This window comes from Chinchilla lanigera, unplaced genomic scaffold, assembly GCF_000276665.1.
Source record: "Chinchilla lanigera isolate Chin_1 unplaced genomic scaffold, ChiLan1.0 scaffold00011, whole genome shotgun sequence".
NCBI classification, from domain to species: Eukaryota; Metazoa; Chordata; class Mammalia; order Rodentia; family Chinchillidae; genus Chinchilla; species Chinchilla lanigera.
In genome coordinates, this window is record NW_004955412.1 from 34683777 (window position 1) to 34709634 (window position 25858).

Here is a 25858-nt window from a genome sequence, read left to right on the forward strand (position 1 = left end):
TATTGTCTCAAAAAGATTAAAAAAAAAAAATTACAACTTCTCAGAAACCATGCAAACAAGACCAGAGTGGAGTAAAAGAAAATATCACCAACTTGGAATTCCATATCCCTCAAAAGTAAAAAGAAGTAGGCATGTTCTCCAACAAACAAAAATGTAGGGAAACTGTCGCTAGTATATGTGTTCTTCAGAGAGGAGGAAAAGCACATGGCCCCAAACTCTGATCTACAAACAGTAAGACGCTAGAGAAGGAACAAGTGGAGGGAAGACAGATACATGAAGCAACTCAGAACACCTCCCCCAGGAAGTCCTCCTTGCCCCACCCACACCAGCACCCCTCCCAGGGTCCAGGAACACCCGCACTGTCTTCATCACACACACTGGAAGGACCCATCTTCTCCCCCTCAGACTTCCAGCCCTGTGTCCCCAGAGCATCACAGGGAGGGAGGGAGGGAGGGAGAAAGAGAGGAAAGGAGAGAGAGAGGGAGCACTGAACGGCAGAGCATCCTCACCAACACGGGGCAGGCTGTCAAATAGTGTGTCTCTTTATTAGCAGTTCAAGGAGAGGATTCCAGGGATGCCTCTGGAGTCCCTGTGCCCAGGTCTGCACCTTCAGGTCAAGCTGGAGGCAGAGGTTCCTCTGACACAGGCTGCTCCTTGACCTTGAATGTTTCAACCTGGGGGGCAGAGAAGTGACCAGGGGACACATCATGGATGCAATGCCACCCTCTAAGCTTACCGTTCTCCATGTTCACAGAGAATGGTCTAGACAGCAGAAACCCAGGAAAGGAAAGGCAGAGCTGCATCAGAAACTGGGATGGAAGCCTGGATCTGCTCCTCCCCACCTCAGCAGCCTGAGAGCTGCTGGTTCTTCCTCATCTCCAGGGATGCTGGCAAACAGCTGATGTCATCTACCACTGCTAGACACTGCCCTGAGATGCTCTGAGGTAGAACTCCTGGTGCAGATGGAGACATGACACACAAGCACAAGGTAACCTGCAGGGCACAGCTGAGTTGGAACTGTGCCTGCTCCTTGGGCCTAGCCTCTATGGCCTGTGTAACCACTGGTTATAGGCAAAGTGCCTTGTGCAGAAGCTGGTGTAGAGGAAGTGCTTGATAAATGCTTGTCACATCTCCGTGGCTTTCTTTAACCAGGTAGAGGCCAGTTGTATGTAAATCATGCCTTTCACCTCCACAGTGGCCAGTGCCACCTCTCACCTGGCAGGGTGGGAATGGCCTGGGCCTTCCACCACCCAAGGCCACATAGACCCCTACTGTTATGACCCAAAGACGAGCACGCCCTTGATTTACAGTGGTTCCAACAACTACACACACACACACACACACACACACACACACACACACACACACATACACACCACCTCTATAATCCTGTGACACCAAGTGAGGTCAACAGATAGCAGCAGCACTGCCCAGGAACTGTCAGAAAGGCAGACCACTGCTGTGAACCCGAGAGGGGCCTGTGAACCCCTGAGCGGCTCCAGTATCTGTAATACCATTAATACAGTCAGAAAGGCCAACCTGTAACTCAACCACAAGTCCTTCTGGAAGTTTAAGGGATGCATTGCAGGAGCCCAAGGCAGCTGCCTCCGCTCTGGCCCTCTGCCTCAGTCACAGGCCCCTCACTGACAGGAAAGGCTAAGCCTTAACAGTCCCCATGCCAACATTGCTTGTCACTGCCTAGGATGACGGCCTTCTTGATCCAGGTCTCACCTGCTAGCCCTCTCACCCGTTGCTCTTAGCAGTTTGTGAAGGAAGATCTGACGCCTGAGTCCTGAGCTGGGTCACAGGTCAGGTGGGATAAGCTACAGGGAACAGTGGAAAGAGGTCAAGGTTCAGGAGAGGCTGCCAGGCGGCAGAGCTTACCCAGATCACATTCCCAAATCACAGCACCAAGGCAGGGATTATCACCACGTGCAGACCTGGCAGGGTCCTAGGAAGAGGCCCTGGTCCTGGGCCCTTCTGTGTGTTGGCAGGCATTGAGAGGCACAGGAGAGAGGACAGCAGTCCTGGGAACTGCTCATGCCTGCATGTGTGTGGTACTTATTTCTGGGGATTGGACACAGGGCCGTCACACTGAGCTACATCCCCAGCACTCTGTTTTTTATTTTGAGACAGGGTCTTGCTAAGTTGCCCAGGCTGGGAATCTGCCACTAGCCCAGCTTGTCCCTGCTAAACACCAGCAGAAATTGCTGGTGCAGACCCAGCAGCCACACCCACATGCCCCATAGGAAGGCAGATCCACTTGCTAAGCAACTCACCTTCGTCTCACCTGCTCGATCCGATCTTGCATGACCTCGCCTATCATCTCGCTTGGCACTTGGAAGATGCGGGTGTGGCTGCAAAATGTCATTCAGACATGCAGGTGCTGAGACTCCTTCTGACAAGGCAGAATGAAACTGCCAGAACTGGTATGCCCATCACCATGAGCTCTGGAGCTAGCCCCTTGCTGCTCTCATGAAAGGCTGTTTTACTAACCAAGCACAGCACAGTACCCTGAGCAGTCGTGCTAAGCCAGCTGTTCCAGGGAGTTTAGGGAAATGTGTGCTGCTCACCTTAACCAGTGTCAGGAGGTCAGTGGCCTGTGGACTTTTCTCTTCTGACGTCTCCCTTAAATCCATGATCCACTCTTACATTCACTGTCCTGCCATATTCACTAAGCTTTAGAGAAGCATCAAGAAAATTCTATCTCAAGCAAGCTACAGGTACCTCCTGGCTGTTTTTGCATTATTTCATCATGCCTGGCTTGTCTTCCACTCTCTGGCCCACTTCACATCCTTTTAAGTTCCATGTTCTGCTCTCCCTCAGATGCCACCATTCTGTCCTCTGATGCCCATGGCTGCTGTGTTCACTGACACTCCCTTCCTGGCTGATGCTATGTCCTAATGCTTTGGGGCATTCAAAAGGGATGCCAGCAGTGACACCTCTTCCAGTGCCCTCAGGCTTATGGCAGAGGACGTGTGAGCATGAACATGAGCCCCCAGGGGGTGGAGCCAAGTGAGTCCCACAGAAAGAGAAGACACCAAGAAGAGGGAGTATCCCCAGCTGAGGAAAGGAAGGAGCCCCCAGAGCAGAAGGGGCTGCAGCCTGCAGCTGAGGCACAGGGGTGCCCAGGGCACAGGGTCCTTCTGCTCTCCAAAGCTTCTGCCCTGGCTCCTGCATTTCCGTAATACCCTGCAGAAGAGCCAGTCCAAGCAATGAGCCTGTGCAAGGATCATCCCTGAGACCACAGCAGCAATGCCCATGCTGTGGGACCTTTTGCTCTCTCAACTTCCCGGAAGTTAACTTTCACACGCGTCACCCAGCTAGCTTACTCTCTTTGAAATCAGGGGCTACAGCTTGGGGTTTTTTTTTCTCTCTCCTTTCTTCCAGGAGGCTAGCAACCATGAGTGACCAGTACTTACCTATCAAAAGGGCAGTAGTCACTACCACTTCACCAAGAGATATGGGTCTCCTGACTACTTACTGAAGGCAAGAGGAGAGGCTGGTACTTTAAAATCTCCAAAGGAAGTCCAGAGTGCAAAAATTACTAGGTGTAGATAATTGACTGATTCCTAAAGACTGCCTCAAAAGCTGAAATCTAGTTAAACTATACAGCCAAGATTTAAAAACATTGCAAGAAGACACGCATGGGAAGCCTCTACCCTACGGAAGGGCAGCCTCAGGCCCTGTGCACTCTGCCTTGAGACAGCATCTTCAGAGCCCAAAGAGGCTGGCAGTGGGATCTGGGGCTGCAGGAGAACTGGAAGCCCTGAAGCCACCATGGTGCGGCTCCATCACAGAATTCTAGCTTTGGGTGCTGGGAAACTGCCACACTCCTAGTTGCGGATGAGAGCAAGCTTTTGCATTTTAAAAGCTTATTTCCTTGTAGCTCTTTAAAGTGCAGTCATTTCTGAACAATTCAAGTACAAAAATAAGAGAATTCTGAATGTATTCAGAAGCATTTAGGAAATGGAGAGTAAACCCAGTTTCCCAAACCCTCAAGTCATTTTCAGTGCAGGAATGAGCGAGGCTGTCAAGATAGCAAAATATTCCCATAAGACCCCAAAGCAAGGCCAAGAAATTTCATAGCCAAAGGAGATTGCATCTTTGGTTGATTCTTAGAGAAGGGCAGCTGTGGGTTTGTGTTGGCCAAGGACTGTGGAGAGAGGGGTTTGTGACTTTTCACAGGCCCTCCCCTCCTGCACTCAGGGCAAAAGTGTGCTTTACCTCCATCTTATGAACTGGATTCTTGTCCTCTCCTCCAGGACCTCTTGACTTGGGTTTGCACATAAGTCGGCCTTTGAGAGTTGGTGCTTCACCTAGGAAATGAGGCAGGAGTCCATGTGTCTACTGACCACTACGGACCCACCCCACCGCACCCAACAACAGCAGGTGGACTGAGCTCACCCCTCACAGTGGGCTGTCCTGCCTCTCCCCACGCCCTCCATCCCAGGGCAATTGGCTCAAACTCAGTTACCACATCTCTGGTCACGTGTATGTCTTGGCCACGAGTGGGAGAGACGTTGGTGGACATCTTCTCCTTAATGCCTTGAGAAGCCTCCTCTTCTGTCTGAAAGTGAGTGTGTTTCTTCTAAAACTGTCATTTGTCCTCCCCTCCTACTCCTACTTCTTCTCCACAGGACACATGCCACATGTCTGTACATACATCCTCCATATCTCCCAGTCCCTGCACTAAACTCCTTGCTTCTTGCCTGTGAAGTCCAGAGAGCTCCCTAAGTTTTGGCCCTATCCCAAGGTATTCCTGAGACACCCCTGCACTGAAATCCCCCCATCAGGACTCTTGGAAAGCAAAGCCAGTTAGGGTGATACTAGTGCATCTCTTACCAAGACAAGAGTCCCAGAGTTCCCTGGACTCAACCGTAGGCAGAGTTCCCCAGGTGTATGGAGAGAAGACACCAGATCCCCACCCTGCATGGGACCAACTGTGTAGAATTTGGGGTACCTGAGTCAGAGAAGACTCTTACTCACTTTTTTAAGCCAATGCTCTACTACAGATACAGCCTCACTTTCCACAACTTCAATGTCCTGGAACAAACCAGTAAGTTAATGACCTTGGAAAAGCTAGGAACCCAGATCTCCCTACTCCCAGTGCTCTCATCAGAACTTAGGCATAGTAAGATCTCTCCAGCGTGCAGTAAGGGGCACCAGGAGAGAATATCAATGAGAAACCATTCCATGTGGCTACCACCAACTCTGCTTACCGAGCTAGTCTTTGGTGGGAAGGGGAGTCCTACAGCTTTCCGGGCAAGAATGTACACCATCCATGTTGTAATTATCATCTTCAAACTTATCCCAGGCCACCTTCCTGGCACCCTCCTTCCATTGAAGCTGCCTGATAGTGCCTATGGGACAGGGATGGTGTTGAAGAAAGGTGTGTCCTGATTGGCTGACATGTGATGATGTGACAATGATCTCCCTTAACCTCCAGGTCAAAGAAGAGATGGAAAAGAAAGATCAGGAGATTTCTGTCATAGTGATGATCCTAGCTCAGAGGTGGAAGTGGGAGGGGGTGGGGGGAGGTAAGGATAAGCTATTGCAGTATCAGCCAGAGTGAGACACAAAGGGGACACTATCCAAATTATAGAGGACCTCAGGACAGGGCAGGAGGTGACATTGATGGCTAGTTATCTAGTCCTGAGCAATGCTATAGCAAAATGAAAGTTTACAAATTGAGTGAATAAATGTGTGGCAGAATGATCTGAACCCTCATTCAAAACAATGTCACAGGTATTTCCTGTTGTTATCACATATTGGGGAGGGTGTAGGGGGAAAGAGTTTGTTGTCCACCAAAAAAACACCACAGATTGGGGGGCAAATTCTCAACTGTGGGTATGTTCTTTATTTTTGTCTACTTTATATAAGTGATCCAAATCATTAAAAAGTAATATAAACAATAAGAAATATGGGTAAACAGTGAAAGTGCCACTTCTTTAAAAAATGTTTCTTGTTATTCTACTTTTGTTCCTGCTTGGTGAAAGAAGAGTAAGGTGAAAACCAGGAGAGCATTGCATTGTGACTTCAGAATTGGGGACAAAGAAAACCTGAAAGGAGCTCAGGTGACTGCTCTTTCCAGCTCAGACCTGTCATGAGGACATTCAGAGTTCAGAATAAGGGGCTGGGGATTTAGCTCAGTGGCACAGTGCCTGCCTGGCAAGTGCAAGGTAGTGAGTTTGATTTCCAGTATCAGGGGAAAAAAAAAAAAAAAGAGTTCAGAATAACCTACCAGAACCTAAGTGAAGGTCCAACTGCCCTCAGAAGCAGTTGCAGCATTCCTTGCCTGAGGCTGAGAACTGAGACTGTTCTCAAGGTCCAAAAAGTTTGCAATCCTTTGTCTACTGCTGATTGATCAGCAGCCTCTGGTCCTCCTTGTCTTAAGATGAAAAGGATAGAATAGTGTCTCTAGTTTTCTCCTAGCTCTTACAGTCTATAAAAGTTCCTATTTTCATTTTTCTCGGGATGATAGAAAACCTTTATCTTACTCCCTAGTTTTCTTAATATAGCACTATGTTTCCTCACTTTTCTCCATCTCAATTTTGTATCTCTTGTGGTGTGACGCTGGGCTGAGAGTTAAAGCAACAAACTCCCAAATCAAAAAAGTTTATTTCTCACTTTTACAAACCCTAGTGCAGGGTGGGTGTCTCTTCATCATAGCTGTGCTCCATGGAGTAACTGGGAGGTTCAAGAACGTTCAATCCTTCAGCTCCGTCTTCTCAGGGCCTGGCCTCCATGACTACCAGGGCAAGATGAGGGAGCCACAGGACATTGAGGAAGCCATTCCAGGTTTCAGCTCAGAGGCTGTTCTCAAGCCCTTGGGCCCATACTTATCACAGGGTCCCAGCCTAACTCTACAGGAAAGACTGTACCATGACAGATGATCTGTCCACGTCTCTGTGTCTGCTACTCCTTCTGGAACTCATGTGTCCCTCCTTATTGAAATAGTTTTACGTTGTAATAGTAAAATATTAGTGTGATAGAAAAACCAAAACTACATAAAAAAAATCCATTCAGAGAAGTTTTATCATCTACCCCACCTTCTACTCCTTTATCTTCTAATCCTTCTGCCTTGTTCTAACTTATTTCAGGAGTAGGTCTCAATAGTTTCAAGGATATATATCCTGTGTTTATGTTGTCAAATGAAGCAGATGCATAAGTCCATTCTTGTTTTTTGTTACAGTACTAAAAATGCACTTAGTTAAGAATTACACGTACTTTTAACCAATTCCTAGATCAAGATTATATATATATAAACATTTCCTTTTTTAGTACATGATGTAACATTTCTAATATTCCAGGAGACATCTGGGCAAAGCATTTTTACCACCATTGCCATAGATGAAACACAATATGTGCTCTATTCTCACTAGCTGCTTTGTTATTGTTGGGTAAAGCTATAGTTTGTTATTTCATCTTTGGATAGTATCCTGTTATATTACTTTAACACAAATTATTTATCAAATTTCCTATTGATATGTATTTACATTATAGCTAAATTGTGCTTTTTAATACTGAATGCCACTGTGAACATTCATACCTACCTTTTGGCTAGCATAAGCACTAAATCTTCCAAGTATTTAATAGGCACTGGAATTGCTAGATCATGGAACTTATATACATTCAACATTAGTCTATACCAACAAGTAATGCAAAGTGGTTGTACAAATCTACTGCCCATAACAATTACTCCATATTTTTGTCAATACTTAGTACTGTCGGTCCTTTAAATTTAACCAATCTACTGAAAGAGTAGTAGTAATTAATAATAATTTAATTTGCAGTTAACTAATTATTAATAATGTTATGCAACTTCATATTTACTTATAGACAGTTTGCCATATTCATTGTGTACATGAAGTATCTTTTTAAGACTTGTGCCCTTGTATTGAACTAGTAATCTTTTCCTTCTTGACTTATAGGATTTCTTTATGTATTGTAGACACTATTACATTATCAAATATGTACATTGAAATTATTTTATCTCACTCTGAGACTTGCCTTTCACCCTTTTAGTATTGCCTTTTGTGGTGCAGATACATTTTTTTAAAGTGAGTTTTATTGAGATGCTAATACAAAAATAATATAAAATTCAACCATCAAAATGTCTTGCAACTTTATGGAATTATGTAACTAATACAACACTCCAATTTTAGAATATGTCCACTACCTCAAAAATGTGTCATGCTCATTTTCAGGCCACTCCTATTTTAATTCTTAGCCCACTGATCTCCCTTCTATCTCTAGATCAGTTTTTTCTGGATATCTCATACAAGTGGAATTATATCAGATTGTGCCTTAGTTATTTCTCTGAGTATGATTTTGAATGTCATCTACATCTTACAGTTATCAGCAATCTATTCCTTTTTATTGTAGAGTGGTATGGAGAGACCATGTTTTGTATATCCATTACCAACACATGAGCATATAGAATTATAGACCATTTCTAGTGTAGGCTAGTGTGGTGAATTCACTAACAGTCAACTTGTAATACCCAGCTGAACTGAGTCAGTGTGGTGCTGGGTGTGGAAGGCACATGTGAGGATTGCTGTCAACAGCATAAAAAGAGAAGTGGAGGGGAAGATGGTGAGCTGTTGATTCTCCTGGAGAAGCTTGTCATGCTAGCTTTCCCGATGTGAATTCAGCTGTTTTCATTATCTGAGGAGCTCCGGTCCTCACTATTGTTGAGGATGACTGTGGCTCTCCTTGGCGGAGCTCTGATCCTTACCTCAGGCATTGCTTCCTGGCTCCAGGGAAGACTCCTCAGCCTGCTGGCACAGATCCTTCACCCCACTGGCACGGACTTTCTAGCTTCCACCACTGACCTTTGGACCTTCCCAAGGCAGGTCTTTGATGCATACTTGCATGAGACATTGTCATGGGCTCTAGGCCTCCAGATGGACTTGTGGAAGACATTGCCATGGGCTCTCATGCAGAGCCAGACTCATGCAGGACATTGCCATGGGATACAGGCCTCAGCTGGATTTCTGTGGACAAATCTTCCACACTCTTGCATTTGATTCTTTGGGTGAATATTGCAAAATAATACTATAAATTATGTGTCCTGTATTAAATCTTTTCCTGATTACAATAGCTGTTATGAATAACACTGCAGTGAACATTTGGGAAGAACAATCTTTATGCGTATGTATATTTTATTTCTCTTAGGTAGATTCCTAGAAGTGATTTGGTAAGTATGTTAATACTTTTTTCTTTTAAAAAAAAAAAACAGCTTTGCTAAAACACAATTCATAGTCCATAAAATTTATCCATTTGAAGTATACAATTCAATAGTTTTTAGTATATTTAGAGATGTGCAACCATACTTCAATCCAATTTTAGGATATTTGCAGTAATTCAAAAAAGAAATTTTGTTCCTATTAGCAGCCAATCCCAGTTTCCCTCACTCCTGCCCTCACACCTAAGCAATCACTAATCTATTTTCTTTTTATAGATTTGCTTATTCTGGACATTTCAAATGAATAAAATCATACGATATCTGGTCTTTTGTGACTGGTCTCTTTAACTTAACATAATGGTCATCTACACTGTAGCATGTATCAGTAATTCATTTCTTTTTATTGCAGAGAAGCATTTCATTATATGGATGTATCACGTTTTATTTATCCTCTCACTGTCCAATGTGAATAGATATTTGGATTATGTCTATATTTTGAGATGTATAATGCTACTGTGATCATTTGTGTACAGATTGTATAGACATATTTTCATTTTTCTTGGATTTATACTTAGCAGTAGAACTGCTATATCATGTTCACCCTTTGTTTAACATTTTGAAGAACTGTCAAAATGCTTTCTAAGTGTCAGTATCATTTTACCTTCCCACCATAAACATGTGAAGGTTCCAATTTTGCAAGCATTGTTATTGCTCACTTTTTTTATTTCAGCCATCCTGATGAGTATGAAGGACATCTCTTTATGATTTTGATTTCTAACTCCCTAATGGTTAATCATGATGAGCATGATTTTTTTCGTGTATCTTCTTTGGAGAAATGTCTAGTCAGCCTTTCTCATCTTATAATTGTGTTTGGGTTTTTTTTTAACCATAGTTTGAGTTATACAAGTTCTTTACGTATTCTACATACACCCGGATAGCCCATATATTTGGCATTCTCCCATTCTGTGAACTGTCTTTTCATTTGTTGATAGTGTCCTTTGAAACACAAAAGTTTTGAATTTTGATGAAGTCCAATTTACCTACTTTTACCTTTGTTACTTGTGCTTTTGGGGTCATATCGAAGAAACCACTGCCTAGCCTACGATCATGAAGATTTGGCCCATATTTCTTCAAAGAGTTTAATAATTATAACTCTTGTGTTTATGCCTGTCACCCATTTGGAGGTTATTTTTGTAGAAGGTAGAGTGTCCAACTTCACCCTTTACATGTGAATATCCAGTTGTCTCAGCTATCTTTGTTGAAAAGAATATTATTTCTCCTTTGAATTATTTTTCTGCTCTTATCAAAAATCAATAACCATTGCTGGGTGTGGTGGTGTACGCCTGTAATTCCAGCACTTGGGAGCCTGAGAGAGGAGGATGGCTGTGAGTTCGAGGCCAGCCTGGGCTTCAAAGTGAGCTCAAGTCCAGCCTGAACTGCATAGCCAGACCCTGTCTCAAAAAAGACAAAAAAAAAATTCAATAACCATAAAATTAAGAGTTTATTACTGGACTGTCAGTTGATTTTCATGTCTATCCTCATGCCAGCACCACAGTCTTAATTACTGTATTTTCTTTTTAATTATCTTTTCATTGTTTAATTTTTAAATTTTTTAGTATAATTGATAAATAAAATCATATATGTAAAGCACAAAATATAATTTGAGACACACATATATTATGAATGATTTCCTACAATCAAGCTAATGAACATATCCATCACCTCAGATACTTACAGCAATTCTTAATTACCTCTGTTTAGAAATGTTTTATAATAGCATAAGTCAAAAAATAATACTCTTAAACAAGAAGGAAAATGTGCTCAGCATCTCACTCCCAGAGACAAATTAGACAATTAAATGAACACCATTCTAGACAATTTCTTGATATCACTACAAAGTAATTCATTTTTGAAAACAAAAATAATGGCAATGACATATGTATAGTATTTTCAATCTGCTGTTTTACTTAGCAGAGTATAATGGACACATTTTCATCTCAATAAATTCACATCAAAATCATGATTTCTTAATAATATGATTAATAACTCCTTTTTTTCAATTCCTCCATCCCCCTCCCTTATACCACTCTCCTTTATTCACCTCTTCTTGTCTAACAGTGTCCCTCCTACTTTCTTGTCATCTTTTTTAGATTCCACATATTAGGAAAACATGCAGTACCACTCTTTCTGAGTCTGGCTTATTTTATTTAACAAGATAATCTCCATTTTCGTACAAATGACAGAATTACATTCTTTATACCTAAATTATATATATTCACATTTTCCTTATCCATTTATCTGTTGATGGGCACCTAGTGCGGTTCCACATCTTGGCTATTGTGAATTGTGCCACAATAAACATGGCTATGCAGTTATCTCTACAATATGGTAATGTTAATTCCTTTGGGTGTATACCAAAGAATGGTATACCTAGATTTTAGGTATAGTTCCTTTTCTTTCTTTCTTTCTTTTCTTCCTTTCAGAATGATTTCCATGGTGACTCTACTAATTTACATTTCCACCAGCAGTGTAGAAGAATTCCTCCCCTCAACCCCACAGCAGCGTTTATTGTTTCCTGTATTCTTGGTGCTAGCCATTTTGACTCGGGTGAGATGGAAACTCAGTGTCATTTTAATCTGCATTTCTTAATGGCTAAAAATGTTTAATATTTTACACATGTATAAGTCATATATGTACTTCTTTTGAGAAGTGTCATTTCAATTCATTTACCTATCTACCTTTTAGGATTGTTTGGTGTGTTTTAAATTCTTTATATATTCAATATTAATTCTGTATCAGAAAAGTAGCTGGCACTAGAAAGAATGGCTAATATTAAGATCAACCAATAACAAATGTGGACAGCGCAGTAGGGAAAAAGGAACTCTTCTCCACTGTTGGTAGAAGCATAGACTAGTGAAACCACTGTGAAAATCACGGTGGAGTTTCTTTAAAAAACTAGGGCTACAGGTCCCATTTGACCCAGCTATTCCCTTTTTGAAAGAATTAAAAGTATCATACCACAGCAATAAATGTAAATCCATGTTTATAGCTGCACAGTTTGTAATAGTCAAATCTTAGAAACACTTCAAATACCCATCGACTGGTGAATGGATAAAGAAGATGTGGTATTTCTTATACAGTAGAGTACTACTCTGCCATAAAGAAGGACACACTAGAGATATTTCTAGGTAAATGGATGCACCCTGAGGCCATACACAAGTGATATAAATCATAAACACATGTGTAAATACCACACTGTTCCTCCGGTATGAGAAAATGAAAGTAAACAAAGACCAAAATGTATATTAGCTACTGTGAAATAGGAAGAAGATTTTCCAATGGGGAGGGAACAGAAAAGTGGGGAGGAGAGAAGGTAAAAGTAAAAGAAAATGAGGAAAGAAGGAAAAATTGAAGCAAAGCTTTGCAAATGGGGAGAAAAAGGGTTGGGCATGGGTAAGGGAATGGGAAAAAATGTTATATCATGTACAGGTACAAATTCTCTATGATGAATATGATCATTATGTATATATAAAATGTACCAATAAAATATGATTTCAAAAAAAGAAAAGTACCTGGCAAAGACTTTAGGCCTTCTCTCTATTGGTTGTTTCATCTGATTTGCAGAAAAGTTCCAATTTGATGTACTACCACTTGATGGCTCCTGCTACTACTTCCTGTGCTATTGGAGTTCTGTTCAGGGATCTTTTCCTGTGCCTGTGGCTTCAAGAGTTCCTCTATTTTCATCCAGTGGTTTCAAATTTGAGGTCTTATTCCTAGGTCTTTGATGCATTCTGAATTAATTTTTGTACCGGGTAAGAGCTAGGATCTTGTTTCAGTCTTCTGTATATGGATATCCAGTTTTCCTATCACCATTTTTAAAGAGGCTGTCTTTTCTCTAAAATATGTGTTTGCTCCTTTGCTAAGAATCAAATGGCTGGGAAAGAGGCACCAACATGGTAGAGTGGTAAGCAGCAGAGAAAGAGCCTCTCTGAGAGTTGCGATCCAGACACTGGTATATAGCAATGTGAGAAAGACAACAGGGAGAAAAGTGGGTCCCCTAGACCCAGGAAGAATCTGAGGCATCAATAGAAGCCCACAGAAAGAGTAAAGGGAGAAACTTCAATGAAGAGGAAGGAAATAGCCAGTGGCACCTTCTCCCTGAGACGGGACTCACTACATGAAAGGAAAAATACAAACCTGCAGGCATATGGTGACTGCTGGGGACCCCAGCAGCCTCCACAGAAAGATGCAGCAGTACAGGGGAGCAGTAAACATGAAGGGCTGCACTAGCTGGCAGTGAGTACTGAGGGCTGTCATCCCACACAAGACAGTGATTGGCCAGGAGCCACCTTTAAGAAGGGCCTACTGAGCTTGAAACTGAGAGCAGTTGCTGGCTCCGTCTAGAAGCTCCTAACTGGGCTCAGACCCACAAGAAGGAGCACTGACAGCTGCAGATCCAATGAGTCTGGTCTCAGCCAGAAGGTGCAGGCTTGCTGATATTATCCACTACCCAGCCAAAAGCTACTGCTGGCTTGCTGGGATAGATCAACATGGATCAGGACTCTGTCTTCACACATTGTCTACCAGTGACAGCAGAGACAAACCTGGAAGTGAACTTTTTTCTTTTTCTTTTTTCCTTTTTCCTTTTTTCCCTCTCTCTCTCTCTTGTTTGATTTTTGTTATGGTGGTGATGGTTGGCTTTTTTTAATTTTGGGGGGGGTGTTTTTTTTCCTTTATTGTTAGATCTTATATTTATATGAGTGGGAATGTGTTTTCTAGCCTCATTGTGGTTGTTCTTCTCTTCTGGCACCAGAAAGTTCTTTTCATCTCTTCTTTCTCTCTTCCCCTTCAGTCTTCTGAACCAGTTTCCCAAAGTTAGTATAATCTGCCTTTGACCTCTAACCTTCTGTTCTCTTCCTCTTCTATCTCTCTATTTCCCTCCTCATCCTTTTTAAATTTTAACCCCTGGGTTAAAATTGACATATTAAGGAATCATACAATTTTCTGGTCTGTTTTGGATTTTGTTATATAACTATAAATCTAGTTCATAGACTTAAAGGTGGCAAATTAATGGTTACATCAGTTTATCATTTTCTAGGCTATGATTATTGCTACTTTCATTGCTGATGGTAGCGCTTTAGCCAAAACTGACAAAATTGTTCTAAATAACTATTCTTCCTGGTATTTCAAGACTGAGACTGACTAAGTGTCATAGAAAATACTGTGACACAGTGCCAAAGAACCACGGGCTGGGCCAAACAGGCAGCAACTTCTCATCCCCAACAAATTGAAAGGGTAGGATCTTGCAACAGATTCAAGACCCAAACACCAGTTACACCTGGAAGATAACTTGGGGTAGTCACTTCTTAAGGGCTCTAAATACTAGCAATAAAGCTAGTATTTAAAGCAACTCACTGTAGGCAATTTATAAGCATCAACTTAGTAATTAAACTAAAAAAGAAAAGATAATGAGAAGACACTTAAACAAGATGCAACCCCAGACATCCAGTTCACAAAAGGCAAATCCAGGTGGGACAATCTGAATGACAACCACCTGTCCTCTCTGAACTGGTAACAATACAGCAATTGAATGAGGCTCTAGAAAAAACCAAATCAACAAAGGAAAGGCAGGAGGCATCACAATCCCTGATTTGAAATTATGCTATAAAGCTACTGTGATAAAAACAGCGTGGTACTGGTAAAAAGAAAAAAAAAAAAAAAAAGATCAATGGAACAGATTAGAAGATGCAGAAACAACTCCAGACATACTTAGCCACCTTATCTTTAACAAAGGTGCCAAACACATTTACTGGAATAAAAATAGATTTTAATAAATGGTACTGGAAAAACCAGCTCTGCAAATGTTAAATATTAAAATTGGACCCATATCTTTCACCATGCACTAAACTAAATTTGAAATGAATCAAAAATCTAAATATTAAAGTATTAAATCTGTTGCAAGCTAGATTAAGTAAAACTCTTGAAGACATTGGTGTAGGCAAAGATTTTATGAATAAAACCTTGATTGCACAAGAACTATCACAAAGAATCAGCAATTGGGATCTCATCATATTAAAAAGCTTTTTCACAGCAAGAAAAACCACACACAGTGATGAGACAACCCACAATGTGGGAAAAAATGTTTGCCAGCTGCTCCTCAGACAAAGGATTACTATCAAGAACATAGAAAGAACTCAAAGAAATATATGAACATGGCAGATCTTTCCATCTTCTAATGTCTTCTCCAATTTCTCTCTTCAGTGTTCTGAAATTTTCCTTGTAGAGGTCTTTTACCTCCTTGGTTAGGTCAGTCCCTAGGCATTTTATTTTATATCTTATTTTATTGAAGCTGTGGTGAGTGGGATTGTTTCCTGACTTGTTGGCTGGCTCATTGTCAGTGTATAGAAAAGCCATTAATTATTTAATGTTGATTTTGGATCTTGCTGTAACTTCTTAACATATTTTAACATCTGGAAGTGTGAGTTCCCCAAGTTTGTTATTTTCCAATGCTGTCTTGGCTATTGTGGGTTCGTTGTATTTCCATATGAATTTTAGGATTAGCTTTCCAATTTCTACAAACATAAATAAAATCTGATGGCATTTAATAGTAGTAATCATACCATAGCACTAAGTTTGCAAGATGTTTACTGTTAAAGTGAAGGCATGATTGAGAGTAGAGTGAGACTGAAAACTGAAACAGGAACATCTGGAAAGATGCTCACAAACCAGGGACATTGAAACTCTAAATTCTTCTGAGTCACTCTTGCCAGACAAAGCAGCTCTGTTCCCCTCTGAGGAAGTTGCCCCTGCTCTGTGGATTGCCTTTCAGGCCAGTATCCAAAAGTGGAGACACCAAGACCAAGGATGATGTAAATCATATTGCACAAGGACTATGTGATTCTTCAGATTTATACAGAAATTTGGGGAAAGTGAGTAAAGAGAGGCATATCGTGTTTAGGGAGTGGGGGAGGAACAGACAGCTCAGCCAGATAGTGTTCGTATCTATACTCTAAGCACAGCCCCAGACATGGCATTGAAGCTCACAGGATAAGAGGAGCCATTTAATGTTTTTCTGCCCACTTTCCTGGTGAGCAATGTTTATATGTGGTTTCTTAATAGATTTTTATACATTAGATATTCTAGTCCTCTCTCTATGTTACTTATTGCAAATATTTCCCCAATTTTATCATTTTTCACTTTTTGCCTTGCTTAGGATATTTGGCTATGTAAATTTTTTTCTAAATATATCGTAGTCAAATGTATCAATTTTTAAAACTTGTGTCTGGATTTTTAGTCATAATGAATAAATTTTCTCAGACTGCAAATTACATAGGAATTTAGTCATTCTTCTTCCTAGGACTTCATGGATAAACTTTTACCTCTAGGTCTCCAACTGTTGACAAATCTATTAAGGAATATTAGTTTAACCTGCTCATCATTAATGCTTGCCTCATTAATGTGCATTAAAAGTCAACTATAAAATGCCAATGGCAGGGAAGAGTGTTCATCAGTATAAACTCTTGGAATCATGAGCCAAAGCAAATATGGACTCCTGCCTTAGGAATCAAGTGGGTATCTCTCTTGACCTTGGCTAGAATCATCCACATGTCTGGGGATCGGCTGATTTATACTGGCTTCTTATGTAGGCTGGTTCCTGTAGGAGCTATTAGCACTATATGGCTCTGATCCATGTCCACCAAGCTGCATTTTCACAGCAAGGATAGACAATAAAGCAAGCCCTAAAGCACAGGCTCATTTTGATCCTTCCCTTGTGTAACACCTGCTGACATACCTCTGGCCAAGCCTGGCCAAGTCCACAGGAGAAAGGAAAGATGCTACAGAGGTACACTGCAGAGGGTTTGGATATAGGACTGAGTAAATAATACAGAGTATTTCCATTCTACATCCTGTGATCTCCTAGACCAGTGGTGGCAAACCTATGCACACCTGCCACAGCAGGCTCTTTCTATCATTGAAAGGTTCACCATCACTGTCCTAGACCAAGTTTGTCTTAGATTTCTCTTGTCTCAGTCTTCTTAAGAAAGTTTTCATCACTTACAATTCCCATTTGCTTATCTCCCCTTTTGCCCAGGCCACTTCAATTGGCTTCTTCTCCTGATATTTCTACTAGGCCTGTTTTGAACAAGGCTCCCAATGAGCTCTAAATAGTCAGTATGAATTGCTTTGCTTTATTGTATATGGCAGTGTGTGTTAGTTGAGCATGAGTCTACATCACACATTCTGTAGGCAATGCATGTTTGTGCCATGTTCTTATTTTCCCCATCTGTCCTTCTCACTGGTTTCTTTACTATGAGTGTCAGTCAATGGACTCCTGTGCCTTTTTGCTTTTAGTTGGCTTCCACCTGCAAGAATCCTTTGCTGAAGACTTTAGGGGACAGGATAATGACATCAAGGTATTTGTTCCCTTAGTTGCATCTCTGTGAGATTGCCTGGGTTGGCTATAACCCTTATTTTTACTCCTTTCAAAGAGGCCCTCTTTATACAACTCCTCTTTCCTAGTTATGGTGACCTTTCCTTCCCTTCTTGTCTTCAGGTCCAGGATGGTGAAAGCCATCCACTGACTGCCTTGGGTTCCTGCTCTACCCGTATCATCTTCTTAAATCCTCCCATATCTGTGAAAATGGTCTCTTAATAAATAAATGTTCTCATGATTAGTTCTTCCCTGTTGGAACCAAGCTTACACAGTGTGGCAACAGTCATTGCTCTCCTTTCCCTCCCAGGTATACCATTTGGATTTAGGACTTGGATTTCATATCTTCTACTCATCTAATCAAAGCCAATAAATTATATTGAAGCAGAAGGGAAGAAAATGGAGACAGTCCCTGATCTCTACCCTTTGAGATTCTGAGAAGTGGGTATTTTGATTGAAAACAAAAACAAACACATGTATCAGGAAGCTGGGACTTAGTGTTGGCTGTTCGTGGTCTCTGCAGCATTGGGGCACGGCAGTAGTATTTGCTTCCATTAGCATTCAAACACACTTGTCTCCACCTACACTGACAACAGCAGGGCCAGGAAGTGTCTTGAGATATCATCAGTCGAGCAGTGTCCTCTGAACTGATGAGGGTTCTTGAGTCTCCATCCTTGCCAGAGAACAGTGAAGATACCCATGATTGATTCTGCACTTCATGTAGACACTCAAGGATTCTGAGAAATGTATGATTAGGGAACTGTGGGAAAACTCTCCCTTCCAATTATTTGACAAATGAGACAGGACCACTGAAATGCATGATTCAATGGAAACCTCAGTTTCCACACAGATGACATTTACATGATCCTTCTCATACTTGACCCTGCTAACTGCACTCCTTGTCAGCTCTCGACTCCCTGGTTCTCCTCCTGGCTTTCTGATTTACCCTTCTAGGTCTCTTTATCAGGTAGCCTTTACTCTGCCTGCCCCTTAAATCTTGGTGTCCCTGGGATTTACTTCTTGGCCATCACCCATCCCTCTCTTCACATTCTTGTAAGTGAACACAGCCACTCTGCTGGTTTAGCCTGAGGTTCCCTCTGTTCTTCCCCTATGACTTCCCAGCTGAACAACCAGTGCTGGAAAATACCAGGGGCAGACCACAGAATTGGCGGTTCTGGGAGAAATCTTGGGGTGTGGAGATGCCTAAACCTGAGGGGAAGACACTTGTAGCCCATAGGACTGTGCCTGTTCTCCCTATCCCCCAAGAAGCAGAGAAGACCTGAGTTAAGGGGGCTGAATCTTCTCTGCCTTTCATGCCTTGAAAGAGGGTTGGAAACTTCCTGTGACAGTGCTGCTGACTCAGAGGCCAGAAGTAATCTTCACAGAAGTGCATGATGCAGAGGCTTCACTGCCTGTGAGTATATGTAAGGAAGGAGCTTGAGAAAAATCCATCTCAAAAAAAGAAAAGTCAAAATCAGAGACAGAGATAGAGAATGATAATAAGAGAGTGGTAATAAATATGTACAAATTCATATGTATGTACATATATGCATTCATAGGCATTATTTTATGCACACATGTAATTAAACATATTGAACACAAGCAGCTTAAAACATGTAATCTAAGAAGTAAGAATTCTTAAATAGAAGAGGCCTACTTACTGCAAGATCAGTTCTCATAGCTTAGAGTAAATGTACTAAACATTCAGTAAAACTTGGACATTAAGATGCAGAAGTAGCAGTAAAAATGTTCAAAGTGTCATTCAAGTTAGGAAAGAGAAGAACAGGCAAGTGAAGTTTTTCCTGTGTCTCATCATGGTCCAAGTGGAGGGAACAGCTAGATAATCGTGTCTTGGTAGAGAAAGAGGTTGCCATTTTGCTATGATTTAAGAGTGCAATGGAAATATAGACTCAAAAATGAAACACATTCATAGTAGAATGGGAAATTACAATTAAGCTCCAAATTTAATAAAGAAATGAAAAGGCAATAAATAGCACAAGCCAGCAAAAATAAGGAAAAGGAAAATTAGGAAACCACAAAATAAAATGAAATAAAATACAAAAGAAGATAAAGTGCTATACAAAGTATACCAGTTATTACTCAGAGTGAACAAACTGAATACTCCTTCAAATAATAGACCATCAGATTGAGTTAAGAAATATTCTTGTAAAAACTCTATTCATACATTTATTTGTATATTTATTTTGTGGTACTGGGAACTGAAACCAGCGCCTTCCACACTGAGCTACATCCCATGTTATTTTTTTTATTTTGAGACAGGGTCTCACTAAGTTGCTAAACTGTCCAAGCTGGGCTTGAACTTGTGATCCTCCTGCCTCAACCTCTCAGAGTACTTGAGATCATAGGTGTGTGTCACCATGCCAAACTTGATATCATATTTAGAAAAGAAATAGGATCATTTAAGACAAAAAAAAGTTTGGAAACCTCCAGTGTTGGTAGCTGACCAAATAAGATCATTGAAAAAGCAACCTGTCCCCCAAATCCAAAAGACAGAATAAATAAGCTACAGCAAGCGTGCTTCTAGGGAGTGCACTGCTAAATTTGTAACTGCCACCCAACAAAGATGAACAGGGAAGTGGAAGTGAAGGTTCTAAGCCTGAACTAATGCCCCTGTTGACCTGAGCAGAGAGAGAATAAGGAGAAAGGGCAAGGGTCCAAACTTAGAAGGGAAGAGTTGGGGGTTTAGCACCTCAGTGTCAAATGCAGGCTTGATCTGGCCACTTGGGGCAAAAAAAAAAAAAATATGTGACCACGTGAGTCAACAGCTGTAACATTCCATTCTGTTACCATAAAAACCAGAAGAGTATTTAAAGTTAAAACAAGACTAGGATAGCGCTGCCATTTCCCGACCTGCTAGTCGGGGATATATGGTGATCAGTCCAAATTCAACAAACTCTGTTTTTCCCTGAAATTGAATCCTTCGGTCTTCTCTGGAAATCAGCCCATCCTCCATTACACTTGGACCCCCCAATCTTGCTTTGTTCTCTTCCTTTTTTAAGTCTGTCCAGAGATTTTCACAGATTTTCTAGATATGTATTCATGTTATTTGAAGATAATGAAAGTTTTGCTTACTTTTTTATATATATGCACACACACACACACACACACACATACACACATACATACACACAATATCTAAGCTAATTTACTGCTAATTTCTGTTGGTTTGTTGAAAGGAACAGTTAATGCTTAATTTTTTTTACCAGTTTTGAGTGCTTATATCTCGTAGTCTAAACAACTACTTTGAAGATAACAATATGCACTATAAAAACCACTGTTGATTTCCTATCGTCTTGTTTTGAAATTCTGTATTGTTTTTAATTTTTTTATTTTTATTCTCTTTAAAATAAAAAAAAACCTAGACCCAAGCCTATCACCATGCACCAAAACAAAGTCAAAATGGCTTAAAGATCTAAATTAAAACAGAAACACTAGATCTATTGGAAGAGAAAGTAGGTAGAAGTCTTGAAGACATGGGGGTAGGCAGAGAGTTCTCGAACAAAAACCAAACTGAGCAGGAAATACTTCAAAAAATCAACAACTGGGATCTCATCTTATTGAAAAGTTTTTGCACATCAAAAGAAATCACCAAAGGGTGAAAAGAAAACCCATGAATTGGGAAAAAATTTTAGCCAACTGTTCCTCAGATAAAGGACTCCTGTCTAGAACATATAAAGAATTTTAAAAATCAGGCCCCCAAAATTCAAAGACCTAATACAAAAATGGGCATCTGAGATGAATACACACTTCTCACATGAAGAAATACAAGTAGTAAATAAATACACTCAAAAATGTTCAACGTCATTAGTCATTTTACAGATGCAAATTAAAACAACACTGAGATTCCATCTCACTCCAGAAAGAATGGCTATCATCAAGAAATCAACCAGTAACAAATGCTGGAGGGGCTACGGGGAAAAGGAACCCTTCTCCACTGTTGGTGGGAGTGTAGACTGGTGCAACCACTGTGGAAATCACTATAGAGGTTCCACAAAAAATTAGGTTTAGAGGTCCCATTTGACCCAGCTACTTCCCTTCTAGGTATTTTCCCAGAAGAACTGAAAATATCATACCCTAGCAATATATGTGCACCCATGTTTATAGCAGCACAATTTGTAAAAGCTAAATCTTGAAAACAACCCAAATGTCCATCAACTGAGGAATGGATAAAAAAGATGTGGTATCTTTATATAATGGAGTATTACTCAGCTATAAAGGTAAACTAGAGGCTTTTTTAGGTAAATGGACACAACTAGAGACCATACTCTTTAGTGAAATAAATCAGATTCACATGTGTAAACATCCCCTATTTCCTCCCTCCTACAAGGACCTGAAAGAGTAAATGAAATCTGAAAGGTACAATAGATATTGTGGAAGGGAAAAGAAACTACTCAAATTGGAAGTAGCAACTGAGACGAAGGAGGGGAGAGGAAAAAGAAAGAAGGAAGAGAGAAAAACTATGTATATGTAGACACAGGATAGCTAGGATAATTGTACTACTAATATCTGTTGGTTTATTGAAATGAACGTTAGTGCGTAATTGTTTGATCAATCTTACATGCCTATGTCTGGTTATATGTGCAACCATTTTGAAGATGACATTAGGTAATATAACAACCATTGTTAATATCCTAACACCATGTTTTGAAATTCTGTATTATTGTTCTCCATGCTGTTTTGTTTATATATTTGTTTTTGTTATTTTGGGGTTTTTTAGTGAAAAACAAAATTTACATGTATATCTAAGGATAGCTGGAATAGGTATATTGCTGAAGTCTGTGGTTTATTGAAAGGAACAGTCAATGCTTAAAATTTTATTTTTTCTTGACCAATTTTGCATGCTTCAATTTGATAATCAGAATGACTGATCTGAAAACAACAATATGGAGTACAAGAACTATTGCTGAACTCCTACCATCTTGTATGATGAAGTTCTGCATCATTTCCAATGTTTTTTTTTTTATTATTTGTTACTGTCTTTGTTTGATCAATCTTACATTCTTACATCTGGTGGACTGAACAACTTCATTGAAGATAATAGTGTGTAATGTAGCAAACATTCTTAATTCCTATCATTTTGTTTTCAGGTCACGTATCCTTTTTGTTGTTTTGATTTTGTCTTCATTGTTGTATTGTTAGTTTTTTAAATTTTTAAAATAAAAAATTTTTTAAATAAAATTAAATTTAAAAATGATTCCCAAATTCAGCTTTTATGTATTTATTTGTTTTTCACCAATTGGATTTTCAGCACACCCTTTTATGAAGTTGATGTCTTTTTTCTGACTCTAAGCTTCAGCAACAAAGCTGCTCATGTTCCTCCATGGACTGTGATCCTTTTAGGAGTTCAGACAGAACTGCAGCAGCATGTTCTCCCCTAGCCCAGCCGCTGCTGAGCTGTTCCTCCATGTATAGCCCTTTCCCTTCCATCCTTTCCCTGGTAAGTGGAGAGTCCATGAGTCCAGCCAGAAACATAATCAGCTGGGGTATTTTCTAGCTTTCTTACAGCAAATCCATTCTAGCACACACACTTCTCCCAGTTTTGTGACCCCACTCCATCACAGTGGAGTTCTGACATGTCTATTTCCCAGAACCACCCCGGCAGCTATTAGAATCACCATTCAGGCCCCTGGTAACATTGTTGAGTGCTGTTTCATGGGGTTGCCCCCATATTAACCAAATCTCCCTTTTAGAGGAAGGCACTCTTAATCCAGCAGCCTCAGGACCCATTCTCAGGCACACCTCCCTGACCCCAGTCCCTTCCTGGGACACACGGGCCAGGACACATCTGGAAGAAATCCTGCTTCTTTCTTGGCAAACTCAGCACTCATCCAGTAGGGTCATCATGAGGTTTGACTCTAATTGTCTGAGTGATGAGAATGGGCAGCTGCTGAGGAAGCTAAGCATTTGTCAGACACCTGCTTCATTTGCAGGATCTCCTTGTTCATCAAATAAGGAGGGGCTTTATCTTCCACTAAGGACAGAAATCTGGAGCTTCAAGTCTCTTAACACATTTATCTACATTTTCCCCTCTCCTTTCTAATCCAAGCCATGACTTCAGCATAGGCGACCTATCCAGGCTGAGATCGTAGAATTGTTCTTTCTCCATTGTCTCTCACATGATATTTTAAGTCAATACCTTCCTTTCACTTGTAGCCTGCCTCAGCTACTTGTAGGTAACAAGTTAGCAACTAACTGCACTGTTAGCATATGCCAGGGATGTGAATACTGTACCCACCACTGTGATACGGTCCTATTGCCAGCCCACTGGCCAGGAACCCAGTTCTGGAATTCCGTTCTTGGGTCCAATGGCAGCAAGTCTTAGAAGGGGTTTCCTACGTGCAGAGCCTAAGACAAGCAACTCTGTGTGATTTGGTGTGAGATGGTCTTTGACAAAACACATGCATGCACACGCACATACACACACACACACACACACACACACACACACACAGACGGCAAGTGGAAAGCCAGCAGGACTGGAAAGAAGTGAACAAGGACATAATCTCAGGCAAATTCTAGCAGAGCAGGTTCAAGGAGGAAGAAGCTGTCTGGAACCAGCAGAGGGAGTGTCAGCTTCCCCAAGACTACAGTCCAGTATAGAGAGCCAGATGTCAGTGCCCATTCGTTGAACTAATCAGTCCTGTGGAACTGTAATGCTCATGACACACAGCTGAGTAAGGTGGTATGGCATACACTACAGCAGTGGCAAACCTATGGCATGTATGCCACAGCAGGGTGTTTGTTATCATTGAAAGTTCTAAAATGTTCACCACCACTGGCATAGAGCTTCTGGTTGGCTGCTTCAGGTCAGATATTAGGGAACACCTCTCCAAAGTCACCTTCAGCCTTGTCACAGTGCTGAAGAGAAGGAACCAGTTGGGGGAAGGCCTCAGAGAAGAGCGCTCTAAGTAGAAGGGCCTTTAATGTAGACCTTAAGGTAGAAATGGGCTTTCTCTGATGAATGGTAAGAAAGGGTGTGATACGAGTGAGGGAGGTTTCCCAAGAGACAACATCAGAGGTAAGGGAAAGAGGAACTAAGAAGGACTTCTAGGCTTGGCTGGGTGCAGTGATACACCCAGTGATCTGCTCAGTGCTGGATCCAGCCCAGTGATCCACCCACCTTCGTGGCTCTTAGTTCTTCCAACACCTCAACTCCCATGAACTCTTCTTTACCCTGTCCAAGCCAGTCACTCCCACAGCCACACCATGGACCTGGTCATTACCAGAAATTCTTCCTTTAAATTGTGAACACCAGACTCTAACTACAAGTTCCTATTCTTCAAGCACAGTCTCTCAACCCCGTCCTCCCACTCCAAAGCCAAATAGTAATCAAGACTCTAAATCACTGGACCTATCACTTTGCTATCAGCTATCTTGTTTACTTATTGACCTCAGATTCCATGGTTTCTAATGTTTACTATTTTATCATTTCCTTTAACTATCTTAGCTCACTCTCTCCATATACTTTCCCAGAAAATCCACAACTCTGGATAAACCACAATATATAAATAATTACTTACATCATATTGACACTGACAATCCAGTCCAGTAGTTCTTAGCACTTCCCAAGTGAGCTCTTTTATTTTTCATAATTTTCTACCACTACTGTGGAGCCTCTGACCTTTCAGCTGATAACCTCTCACTTCATGGAAAGCACAAGTCATCAAGTGAGAGCTCCCTCCTGCTCCCCTGACATCCCGATGCCTTCTTCCTCCTAGGAAATCCATCTGTGTAGGCCGGCTCCACTGCACTCTCTGCATTAAGGATCTTGTTCCTTTCTCTAGTAGCATCACTCACTTCTCCTATTGGATGACTCCAGAAACAGAAGAGCATGCTTTAATAGCATCCAGCTAATCAACAAATAATGCCTATGTTTGTGTCTCAGGCTTTCATCCTGGTTTGTCTGCTAAGAATATTAATTCTTATTTTCTGTACTCTAATAGTTTAACATCTGGACCCTCACTGACCCTGGAGGCACTACTCCACCCAGGGCCGGCACCAATTCCTGGATAAATAACTCATCCTTGACTGCACTTTTTACATTCAGATAAATACAGTCCAAGGGCCACACCCCCCCTCCTCCTCTAATGGAGCTCACATTCTGGGCCACCATCCTTCTGTCCCAAACACTGTAGAACCAAGTGCCAGACACTCAAGGTTTCCACACCCAAGAATTTGCTGAAATTAAACTAGTCAGACTCAGCCTCCACACCTCC

At 41.2% G+C, this 25858-nt stretch overlaps 1 protein-coding gene across 4 annotated transcripts; it reads right to left on the minus strand.

Annotated features, from left to right (window-relative positions):
• Positions 1-521: 521 nt before the first annotated feature.
• Positions 522-5387, minus strand: Spata19 (spermatogenesis associated 19). 4 transcript variants are annotated; one of them, XM_005378581.2, is made up of 7 exons: positions 5223-5386; positions 4990-5046; positions 4478-4570; positions 4228-4319; positions 2280-2357; positions 1748-1823; positions 522-674 (listed from the first exon to the last, which is right to left on the minus strand). In XM_005378581.2, the coding sequence occupies exons 1-6, from the start codon at positions 5298-5300 to the stop codon at positions 1757-1759; spliced, it is 465 nt and encodes a 154-aa protein (XP_005378638.1). In that variant the 5' UTR covers positions 5301-5386; the 3' UTR covers positions 522-674; positions 1748-1756. The 4 variants fall into 4 exon arrangements, with proteins under 4 accessions (XP_005378638.1, XP_013366443.1, XP_005378639.1 ...); XM_013510989.1 differs by having other exon boundaries at positions 1732-1823; positions 5223-5385; XM_005378582.2 differs by lacking the exon at positions 2280-2357 and having other exon boundaries at positions 5223-5387.
• Positions 5388-25858: the final 20471 nt, after the last annotated feature.

Bases quoted from the DNA above. Each gene is read 5' to 3' on its own strand.
- Spata19 (XM_005378581.2), bottom strand. From the start codon at position 5,300: ATGATAATTACAACATGGATGGTGTACATTCTTGCCCGGAAAGCTGTA. The intron at 4,320-4,477 runs GTAACTGAGTTT...CTCATTTCCTAG, and splicing joins TACACGTGACCAGAGATGTG to GTGAAGCACCAACTCTCAAA. The intron at 1,824-2,279 runs GTGAGTTGCTTA...TGTTCCCTGTAG, and splicing joins ATCGAGCAGGTGAGACGAAG to CTTATCCCACCTGACCTGTG.